Below are 11,991 nucleotides of genomic sequence, written 5' to 3'. Positions count from 1 at the left end.
TCATCATCACCTATCTATCCTCACCTAATTATCATCACCTTCCTATCATCACTTATCTCTCATCATTTTATTTCATCACACACCAACTATTTCATCTACCCATGTTTTATCCCAACATATTTGTAGATATAAAATAAATATACAGTTTGAATCATTTAAAACATGTATAAAATCATTCATCCAACATAGACAACAAGTATTCAGATAATATGCACACATAGCACGTAATTTATATAAAGTACTTCATATCTATGTGTAAGATGAAGGTAACTATGCACTCACCTGTTAGGGTGGTGACTCGGTACTCGGACAGCGCTTCGTTATCTCAAAACAATTTTTCCCTTGACAAAACCTAGTATCAATACCACTAGGGTTTAGTCTAACGTTAACCGCGACTAATTAATAGTCTAGCTATTATTACTATTATATAAGCGTTAAACAACACTCTATATAACTCATAATAATAGCCCAAATATTTATTTTAAGGTCCTAATAATGTTACTATAATTAAATAAAAACTATATTAAAAATAGCGTAGGCGTAGCTCACTTACAGCGGGTTTTATAGAAAACCGGGCTCCACCGGAGCAGAGTTTCTGAGCTGAAAGGCTCTTTTCTCGGGGCTTCGGGAGCCTCGGGGCTTCCTTCGGATGCTAGGGGGTTTACCTAGGCTTGGGGGGGGGGGGTTAGGAACCCTTAGAGAGAGAGAGAGAGAGAGAGAGTGTAGAGAGAGAAAGTTGAAGATGAGAGGTGTGAGAAATGAGAGAACCCCTCACCTCTATTTATAGGGCCAAATCCTGATGGACTCGCCGAGTCGGGTCACTGACTCGCCGAGTCAGTTCCATGTGTCATCACCTGATGGCTTTTCTTGGGGAGAAAGCCTTGGCCCATATTCACCCACGTCACCCGATTTCGCACAGCACCCTGCCGACTTCTAAACCCCGTAACTTTCGCATACGAGCTCCGTTTTCGACGTTCTTTATATCCATGCGTAGGTAAAAACAAGATCTACAACGTTCATTTGGACTCCATTGGGCTAATTCTCTACCGATCTTAAATTTAACAGTAGGAGGAGATTAGACTGTTAAATGACCGCGAAAAATTCGTATCTCCTTCATACGGACTCCGTTTTCGTCTGTCTTTTTACCATTGAGTTCCTATTAATGAGATCTTCAACTCTCATTTAGGTCGCGTAAGCCAAAAACCGCTCGAACTAAATTTCGAGTTTCAAGCCGTGCACTCTATGCCAAATCTTAGAAAATTCATAACTTCCTCATACGAAGTCAGATTTGGGCGTTCTTTTTATGGACGCTCTCGGTTTAACATATTCTACAAATTTTGTTTAGATTGCTAAGGCTAAAAAGCCCTCTATCGTAAATTCACTATTTACGTTTCCCGGTGTCGTGCCGGTTTTGCCGTAAATTGACTAACCCGGATCTACGGGCGTTCTTTATATGTACGGAACCCTTGAGACATATACTAAAACTTGGTTAAGATTATAATCTTTTGTCAAAAAGTCATTTTCGACCCCTATTATCTCTAAATTGACTAACCCGGATCTACGGGCGTTACAGAACCTGTACAACCATGTTATCAAAATTTCCAATTTCAATTTAAAAATTCAAAACACATTTCTTTTTAGAAGAACAAGAAGAAAGAAATTCAGTTAGTTTCCTTCATCCAAGTGCTTCTGATACAATTTTAACGCTTCCAGGGTTTCCTCTTCATACCACTTCACAAGCCGTTTCAAAAACTTGTTTTCTGAATACATCTAGCACTTGTTGAACCAAACACCATTTTTTCCTCAATCAACCCTTTCTATGCTAAATAATGATAAACCAAACACCAATGAATAACCCTTTCTCCTTATTTCTCTTGTTTAATCTCGACAGTAAATAAAAGAAGAAGAAGCGAGACTAACCTTTGTAGATGACGACGACCGGATTTCGGAGATCAGACGGCGTCGGAGGAGGAACATAAGGCGTCGGAGGAAGATCAGACGTCGGAGTCGAGAAGGTTCAGAACGAGATTGTTGTGAGAAGCTTCAGAAGGTAAGGAAGTCGATATCGGTGTGCTTGCGGCAACGAGTAACCTCATAGACGAGGAAGATGTTATCGACATCGTGAATGGAGAAGAAGATGGCCGCATTTGACTGAATGCGAGAATTTCAAAAAAAAAAGACTGAATGCAATGGAATGGATGAACCCCGGCATCAAGTTTTACACTTTCACAATTTAGCCCCTAAAAGTTTTTAATTTTCGTTGACTTGCGTTGACCGATTAGAGCGCCTAGACCCGCCTAGCTCCGATTATCTCCGACTTTGACCGACTTTGACCACACCCGATTATAGAGGCCGATTAGCTATAAACGTCTTCAGCGGAGGACCGCCAAGCGCCTAGGCGCCGATTAATCGGCCGTCTAGGCCGATTTTTACAGCACTGATATATATATATATATATATTGTTTATAAGTTCATAATAATGATAATAAACTTAAACATAAGCTATACTTAAAGTAGGGTAAGCATAACTCACTTGCGGGGGCAGAACTTCCGAGCCGAAATCTCTTCTTCTCGGAGCCTTCTAGTGCTCCGGGACTCGCCTCTAGCACTTAGGAAGTAGTAGAGAAGGGGAGGGATAGTTTTGGAGTGTTGAGAGAAATAAGGGTGAAGGTATTAAGAATTGAGGCTTCCATCGCATCTATTTATAGCAGGTGGCCTCAGACTACGTTGGGCGTACTCCTCGGGGTATGTTGTGCGTAAGAGGGGGCAGCTGCCAGCTTCACATGCAAGACCGTGGAGGACAAGCAAGGGCCTGGTTTTTGCCATGTCACCCTCTTCGCAATAGCCTATTCCCGACTTCTAAATTCCGTAACTTTCGCATACGAGCTCCATTTTCGACGTTCTTTATATCCACGCATAGGTGGCGATGTACTCTACAACTTTTGTTTAGACTCTATTGGCTAATTTTGAATTTATTTTTAAAGTTATATTTTAACAGTTCTGGACAGGTAAGTCTGTTAAAAATTCATAACTTTGTCATCCGATGTCCGTTTTCGTTTGTCTTTATATATTTGAGCTCCTATTGACGAGATCTTCGATTCTCGTTTAGGTTGTGTTGGCTAAAAATCGTTTGATCTAAAATTTGGATTTCGGGCTGTGCACTGCTATGTTAAATCTTAGAAAAATCATAACTTCCTCATACAAAGTCAGATTTGGACGTTCTTTTTATGCACGTTCATGATTTAACGTATACTACGACTTTCATTTATATCACTAAGGCTAAAAAGTATTTTATCACAAACTCACTTTTTATGATTCCTGATGTTGTGTCGGTTTTGCCGTAAAACTTCAACATGCCATAACTTCTTCGTTATAAGTCGGATTTCAACGTTCCTTATATCCTAGAAATCCTTATTACAACTACTTCAGCTTTCTTCAAAGATATTGCGTCTATCTATTATTTTATTTTGTGACGCTTATTTTTATTATTATTTTATTACGTCATTAATAGCAAGTATAATGCACATAAAATCACACAATTCACATAATACTCAAATAATTTCTCTTCATTACTTCAAAATAGGTTACAATTGTTGAGCCTAACCATTATATCGTTATGATAATGCTTAGCCTAGAAACACGGGCGTTACAATTCTCTCCTCCTTAGGATGATTCCGTCCCGGAATCATGCATCAGCAAACAGATGTGGATAGCGACTCATCATGTCACTCTCTGTTTCCCAGGTGAGGTTCGGTCCATTTGTATGTCTCCATTGCACAAGCACCAAGTCGATCATCTTGCATCGTAACTTCTTTATCTTACAGTCAACAATTGCCTCAGGCTCTTCGATTAGCCTCTTATTTTCATCCATCCTTAACTCCGAAAGTGGAATTATACCGGGAACTTCTCCCGTAAAATTCCTCGAATAACACACATGGAAAGTGTTATGAATATTGATATTGCCATATTTATACATATTTTTAGGCAATATTTAAGTACATTTTTATATATATTTTGGTTATTTGTATAGAATAATGGTACTTATAAGGTTAAATTATATTTTGCAGCAAAAAAGAAGACATTTTGAAGAAAATGGACTAAAAGCGGTAAAGAGTGGAACTTTGGAGGTTGAAGGCTTGAAAGACAAGAAAATCACCCAAAAAAGACGTACTCACGACGTGAACAATCTATGGCTCACGACGTGAGGGAAAAATTCTAGAAGATATGTACGCAGGTGAAGGAATCCTTGCCGAACAAGGTTATCTCGATCTCACGACGTGAGAATTGGAATGCTCACGACGTGAGAAGTGAATTTCCAGAAACTATATAAACTCTCTTCCATTACGAATTAAAGAGACTTTTTGGCTGGCTTAGAGAGATTCCTGGAGACGAATTTCAGAAGATAAAAAGATCTGGAAGCTGGTTCTAACACCAAGGAAGAAAGAGTTCATAAATTGGTTCATAGTTTGGTACACTTTAACATGTTTTGGATTATAGAATTCGTTTGTTCAGCTGTTAATATGTCCAGCTAAATCTAGTTGCTTCTGTTAGCTAGATGAAGCTGGAACTCATGGTTTGAATGCATTAGATTTGACTTTATTTGTTGGTTATATGCTTGTGTTGATTGATTTTACCTAGCATGTTTAGTTAATGATTTAATTGCTTTAAATTCTTGTTCTGTGTAGTTAGTGAACACAAATTTGCATGAATACGAATACCTAATAACAAAGTGAACACTAGTTTATTAGAGCTAAGATCAAACCAATCTTAGATAAGTAATTGAATCATTGAATTAAGCTGTGTTAGAGAACTCATATTATGACTGTAATTGTGTTTTGATTAATCAATCTTCATAGCTCCAATCTTATTTAATAATTGATTCTGTGTTAACTATTGTGTGACCCTACATAGAATTACATGAATTGATTAATAATTAGTAGGTTTAGAACTAAATTGCTAATACTTCTTAAATTGGTAACCAACGGTAATAGTTTTGACTAATGTATAACCATTGAGTGAAAGTGGATTCGAACTAACAGAAGTATTTTGTTTATTGATTGAGTTTATGTTAAAGAATTAAGTTCATCTAAACTTGCAAAATTAGATACAAACCCTTTTAGCTTGTTAATAATTAGATTAATTTAGTAGTAAGTAGATTAATTAATAACACCGTTCCCTGTGATCGACACCCGACTTACCTAAGCTATACTGTAATCTGACTAGGTACACTGCCTATAAGTGCATAGTTAGTCTAAGTTTGTTAGGTTATAAATATTAAAATTAGTGGGTACTTCCGTGCACATCAAGTTTTTGGCGCCGTTGCCGGGGAACGGCTTAGTTTATTAGTTTATTTAGTTGCATTAGATTAATCGATCCTTTTTGTGGGATAAAACCTGCAAAAAGTTAATTAGTTATTTTTTGTTATTAGCTTAGTTTATTAGCTTATTATTGTAGAAAAAATTTTGATTTTTTTTCTCTGTCACAGAACTCACGACGTGAGCTATATACACTCACGACGTGAATGTTGTGATTCTTAGTTTTCCTTAGTTTTCAGTTTATTTTTCTATTTTAGTTCAGTGTTACGTTTTTATTTTGTTTAGTTTGCAGGAGTTCATGACCAGAGGCTCTAACACACCTTTGGTGCCACCGATTGAAGATCCAGAAGCTGCACTTCACAAAAAGACTGATAAGAAGACGCCTTTGCAAGAACTAAAATCCGCCTTTTCAAGAAAATTTGGAAAGAAGAAAGCAGAGTCAAGTTCAACCACAAAGGACAAAGGAAAAGCTGAAGAACTTGGTCCAGTTTCTGATCCACACGAATCAGAATACGAAACCGATTCAGAATTTGCACTATTTACGAGTGAACCCGAAAACGAACCGGAAAACGAAATGGCAAACATTGAAGAGATGTCCTTGGGAGCTTACAAGAAGCAGATCCGAGAAGCTGTGGATCCCGGTTTAGTCCAACCCGCAATACCTGCCACTGCCACATTCGAGCTGAAGGGGCACATCTTGACTGCACTGAAGGATATCCCATTTTATGGGAAAGATCATGAGGATGCTTTTAAGCATCTAGATGAAGTCAATGACATTGCAGATTACTTCAATGTCCCAAATGTCAATAGAAACACCGTCTTGCTTAGGATGCTTCCCATTACTTTTAAGGGAGCTGCTAAAGAGTGGTTAAAATCACTTCCACCGGGTACGATCACCACTTGGGATCAAATGCGTGAACAATTTCTTGACCAATTTTGCCCACCATCCAAGATAGCTAAACTCAAGAAGGCAATAGCCAACTATGAACAACAGCCGGGGGAGTCATTATACGAAGCATGGGAGCATTACAAAGGCTTGCTCAGAAATTGCCCTCAACATGATCTTAATGTCCAACAAGAGATGTCAATTTTCTATGATGGGGTCAACGTTATGACGAGACAACTCCTTGATTCTCAAGGACCTTTGACAAAGAAAAATCCAAGGGAGGTCAAGGAGCCGATTGAAGAATTCGCAAAGCACTCTCGTGAGTACCACAACCCTAGGCAAGAAGGAATCAAAGGCGGTGAAGGGGCCCAAACTGAAGAAATAGCAGCCATGATGGCTATGCTAAATAATATGGACCGGAGGTTGACATAAATGGACCACTCAATTCATGCCATAAGAGTGGGTTGCGAGAGGTGTAATGGTCCACACTTGACCAAGGACTGCAATTTAGATGAGTTTGGGAACAAAAAAGCTCAAGTGTGCTACTCGAGTGGGGACAAGTACGATGAAGACTGCAGGAAACCAAAGAAAGAGTGGCTACCATATGAAGAATATAAGAAGCAAAAAGAGGAGAAGTATAGGCAGACAAGTCGAGGCTTCTACAAAAAGGAGCAGCCACCAGCTGAGAGGAAACCCGATCTAGAGACCATGTTAATCAAGTTTATGGAAGCTTCAGAAAAGAGACATGAGGCTACTGATTCTGCTATTAATGAACAAAGAACTTTGGTAAAGAATCATCATGCATTGATGGTAGAACAACAGGCTTTAATAAAAGCTCAACAAGCTTCCATCAATAATCTTGAAGTGCAACTTGGTCAACTAACCACTTTGGTTCGTGAGAAGCTGTCCCCGAAAAATCCTGAAACGAAGACCCAATCTCATGTAATGGCCATAGATATTGAAGAAGAGGCCATCTCTGAGTTCCTGGAAGCCTTGGAAGAAGAGACACAACAACCCGATCCAAAGCCAAAGAAACCCAAGCTCGAAGATAATAAAGTTGCTGAAAAATCGAACTCACGACGTGAGCCCGAAAAGTTCACGTCGTGGGCTATGCCTGACCCGAAAAACTCCGTCCTTGTTTCAGCTTATCAGCCGCCTTTTTCCGTTTCCTTCCCGAGCTGCCCTTAGTCCACTGGAAAGAGAGCATATAGAGTTTGTTAAGCACGTGAAGGGTATCCCGATTAATACTCCCTTTGTCGAGTCCTTATCCAAAATTCTCGAGTATCAAAAATTACTACAAGACTTGATAGACACTCGCAAGCAACTAAAGAAGAATTCTAAGGTGATTCTAAGTGAGCAAAGCTCAAAAACTGCGTTGGGAGAGATACCTAAGAAGATGGGGGATCCTGGACGCCTCACTCTTCCGTGTGAGTTTGGGAACAACATGAAGGTTCATGCTTTAGCCGATTCTAGGGCTAGCATAAACTTGATGCCTTATTCGTTTTATCAGAAATTAAATATTCAGAAGTTAAAGGCTACAAGAATGACTATTCACATGGCAAACCGTTCGGTGACACAACCCCGGGGCATTGTGGAAGATATTTTAGTGAAAGTTGGAAAATTCGTTTTTCCAATAGACTTTGTGGTATTGGACATGAAAGAAGATCCCGATGTACCGATTATTCTTGGTCGCCCGCTATTAAACACTGCTGGAGCTCTGGTTGATATTCGCGAGTCTAAGCTCACCTTGAGGGTTGGTGATGAGAAAGAAATTTTTGGGATAGAAGATGGCTTTCAAAGGAATCATGTTCAAGAAGAGGTTTTCAACATTGATGAATAAAATGAACTTGAAGAATTAGAGAAGCTCATGGAAGAAGATATCAAGACAATTCATCAAGTCAAAAGAACAAAACCAAGAGCATCTGTTCCATATTTAGTTGAAGTCATTGCTTACAAGAGTCCACCTTCTTGGGTGAGCAAGGAAGATGATGAGATGACAAGTGATGAAGAAGAGGTTACTTCAAAGGTGACAAGGCCAATGGTGAAAGAAGAGACAAATAGTATGGAGCTTAAGAGTGAAGAAAAATTAAAGACTCAAGGGATTAAACGCAAGCTCGATGTAGGTGAAGTCAAGACAAAGAAGGAGAATTCGAAAAAGGCATACAAAAGACGAGTTCAAGCTTACAAGAGGCGTTTCAAGGAACAAAAGGTCCAGCTAGTGATGAACTCTTCAGAAGATTCAACGTAGGAAGCACAGAGTCCGGCTTACGACTCCTTAAAAAAGAAGCGCTTCTCGGGAGGCAACCCGAGCTCGGTTTGAATTTTCTTTTCCTTCATGTTTTTTTTTTGTTTATTTTTTTTAGACATTCAATCATCTAAATCATTAAAATTAAGTGGTAGCAAAGTTTTTGGATGTGGGGTTCCTAAGTTAAGTGGTAAAATAAAAAGAAATGATAATTAAGACGGCCAGCAAAAGATAGCCCAACAGGACTCACGACGTGAGTCCGAGTAAACTCACGACGTGAGACTTGAATAGCACGGGACCACAGTTTAAACAAATCAGAATCCCTTTTGACTCACCCACTTTCTTATCCTCACGAAGTGAAGACAGTCTCTTGGTCCCCTATGCGATTTTGGCTAAAATCAAATATAATCTACTCTTTTTGCTTACGTAATCTACTCTTTAAGGTAATTATTCTTGCATTTCTCTTAGTTATTTTCATGAATTTGTTGATTTAGGGGTTAGGGTTCCTCATATGTATCAATATCGAAATTGGACTCAATTCTGTGATATTCATCCATCATTTGTTACTTAATTGTGCTTGAAAATGGTTAATGAGTAAACCCTAACAAGGATTGAGTCCCGATTTTCTGACTTCTGAGATCGTTCCTCGCTGAGAATCGCGAACTCACGAGAAAAATGGCACCTAGACGGGAGGCTAGTGACATCTAAGGTGGGATTGCTAATTTGCACCCGTTTTATGCATTCCCGACGAACATATCTAGGGATGTGCTCACCCGATACAACACTCGATTGGGATGGTTATACAACCGCGAGTTTGCGATTGCACCGACCGTTAATTGGCAAAGGCTTCAGGAGGTTGGATTAGTTGAAAGACTAAACCGGTTTCTTATCAAGACTTTTATGGGAAATGGGTATTCATTTACATGCAAAGGATGGAGTAACATGTTTGCCATCCAGGAAAGGGTTTACAAGGAATTATGTGTTGAATTCTTTTCTACTGTGGTGTTCCATGCAAATGTCCAAGACCCCAACTATCCCCAAACATTGGTTTTTCGTTTGGGTGGGGAATATAGGGAGTGTAGTTTGGTGGAATTTTCACGAAGGATGGGTTTATACGAGGCCCACGAGACCATGACCCTCGAGTTTTCTATGTTCTTACGGGATGCTACTCGTTCTTATTCTGGGGAAATGACGAGATATGAATTCTGGAGCCATATCGCTTCAGGTGCCTTCAACTCTGGTGTGTCGCCGGAAAGCAGCATCAAATCACCCATTCACCGGTTGATTCACAGATTGATCACATTCTCCATCCACCATAAAAAATATGGAGACAAGGTCACCAAGATTAATCTGTTTTTCTTGTGGTCTATTCTGCAACCGGGGTTTTGCTGCAATCTTCCATATTTCTTGGCTCGTTACTTGGCAGAACATGCGGTGCGTTCCCGACACGGGAGCCCAATCTGTGGTGGCCATTTTGTCACCCGCTTAGCTAGGTCGTATGGCATGCTCGTTCCCGCGGTTACACGGACACTCACGTGTATGCAAGGGAACGAATTTTCTATGGGATATCTTGAGACCATACGGGTGTTGGTCAATTATGGAACGCATTATGGGATCCCGCACAGCGATGACGAGGGCGAGGACCAACCGAATGAAGAGCCCGAACCACAACCACGGCCTCGAAGACGGAACGTGAGAGCCCGGGGGGAGATGAGTAGATCCCAACCATACGAGGGTGGCATGCCTACCGACCCGTTCCAAAGTCGGGTGGGCTCTTATTTAGATAATTTACGTGGAGGGATGTCTTATAACATCCAAATGATGGAAGCCATGTTCTCTCACATGAATGTGGCGAGACCACCCACCATGCCACCTCAATGCCCCTATATTCCTACATGGGAAGAATTGTGGATGCCACGAGGCGATGGAACCGGGACGAGCGGAGCGAACGAGGATGAGGAGGATGATTGATCGTGTCTGTTTATTTTTATCTTGTTTGAAATTTCTAGGAGCGCCTAAAAAGGATATCGATATATAAGTGCGTATGTGTTTAGCCGGGAGTGTTTAAAGTCGAGAGTCGAGACCCATATTTTAAATTAAGTGTGGGGTGAGTCAAGTGAGAAGAAAATTAGAGAGAAGAGTCCAAAATAGTAGAGATAGAAGAATCTTAATCCATTAAGATATGGGTTGAATTCAAGAATTGAAAGAAAGGTTGGAGGAATCGTATTTCTGGTATTTCAGTTTTCACGACGTGAATCTGTTAAGGTTCACCTCGTGAGTCAGCATATGGTGGTCTTCCAGAACCCGCTTCACAACGAGTTCACCTCGTGAGTTTTAGTACATTCACGTCGTGAATTTCTATTTTTCACAAAAAGGAGTTATATTTTTCCATATTCATTGTGTGGTTTACCACTATTCTTTTTGGGGAATATTCTGAAGATTATTATGGTTCATTTTCACTACCATACAATGTGGCGTATGCTTTCCCACATTGTGCGTTCTATTTTGGAGATTTCCACCACATTTTTAGAAGATTGAAGGCTCGATTTCATATTTTGCCGGTACATTACTTATCTCGCGTGTTCAAGATCCAAGTTTCTATTTCTCAGAGTCCATTTTCGAGATGCACGTTTTCCACACTTTTGGAGATGCTTACGCCGCTATCCTAGGGGAGTCTGTTCCTTTTTCTCCCTTTTCTTAATTTTGATTTATTCTAGGCATACAATGAGGGCATTGTATGAAATAAGTGTGGGGTAGGGGGTAGAAAAAGTAAATTACTAGAAAATTTGGAAATTTTAAAATTTTAATAATGGGATCTAGAAATAATAATTTGAACTGTAGTGCTAGTGTTGCATGGGATGATCCGATAAGAGCTCAAATGTTTAGTTGAGCCAATACACGTTATAGTGCATTTGTGGCCTCCCTTATTTTAGTGAAATCATGGAACAAAAACACAACCTCGCTTAGTTTGAGGGATGCAATATGTTTAGCATCGTGTACCAGAAATGTATCTAGGAAAATTATGATCTTTAACCAATAAAGGTTGAAGTTGAGCGCCCCAGCTTAAGCATGTAGGTTTTGAGTGGAAAAAGTGAGTTACATGTTAAAGAAAAAAAAAGAGAAAGAAAAAAAAGAGAGAATTACAAGAAAAGTTTGAAGAATTTCTGAAGCATTAAAGTCAAAGTATGAAGATCAAAGATAAATAAATTCTGAAGAAATTCAAAAGTTAAAGATACCCAAAAATCAAAGATCAAATATCAAAGAAGTGAAGAATTCCAAAAGAGTTCCATAGTGGTATCATAAATTGTAATTGTCTAGAATATGTATGCTTGGGTTGCTCAACCAAAAATACCTTGAGGTTAGGAGGTTTTCTGCGGATGGATTCGGAGGGATGCATAAAATGAGCATTGTTCGGAAGAAGTGGGCGAATGTTTATGAAGATTGTGAGTATTTAAAGTATGGGGGGGTACTTTAGGAAAAATTTTAGACACAAATGCATGCGTTGAGGCCTTGACATAATGGCTGAGTTAGAGTTGGATTGTTCT

General features: G+C 39.5%; 1 protein-coding gene and 1 non-coding gene across 2 annotated transcripts; one reads left to right on the top strand and one right to left on the bottom strand.

Annotated features, from left to right (window-relative positions):
- Positions 1 to 6,273: 6,273 nt before the first annotated feature.
- LOC145161944 (small nucleolar RNA R71) lies at positions 6,274 to 6,380 on the bottom strand. The gene has a single exon (XR_013738800.1). It is a non-coding gene; the product is annotated as a small nucleolar RNA R71 (small nucleolar RNA).
- A 1,217-nt stretch (positions 6,381 to 7,597) lies between these two features.
- LOC145157235 (uncharacterized) lies at positions 7,598 to 8,041 on the top strand. The gene has a single exon (XM_079076303.1). The coding sequence runs from the start codon at positions 7,598 to 7,600 to the stop codon at positions 8,039 to 8,041; it is 444 nt and encodes a 147-aa protein (XP_078932429.1).
- Positions 8,042 to 11,991: the final 3,950 nt, after the last annotated feature.

The sequence above is a fragment of the Lactuca virosa genome, chromosome 2, assembly GCF_052849685.1.
Source record: "Lactuca virosa cultivar CGN04683 chromosome 2, Lactuca_virosa_CGN04683_v6, whole genome shotgun sequence".
Taxonomy (NCBI): Eukaryota; Viridiplantae; Streptophyta; class Magnoliopsida; order Asterales; family Asteraceae; genus Lactuca; species Lactuca virosa.
The sequence above is the reverse complement of the archived record's forward strand: the minus strand, read 5'-3'. Positions and strand labels throughout refer to the sequence as shown.

What these genes read in the sequence shown, in the direction of transcription:
- LOC145157235 (XM_079076303.1), top strand. Translation starts at nt 7,598, where the DNA reads ATGGGGGATCCTGGACGCCTCACTCTTCCGTGTGAGTTTGGGAACAAC.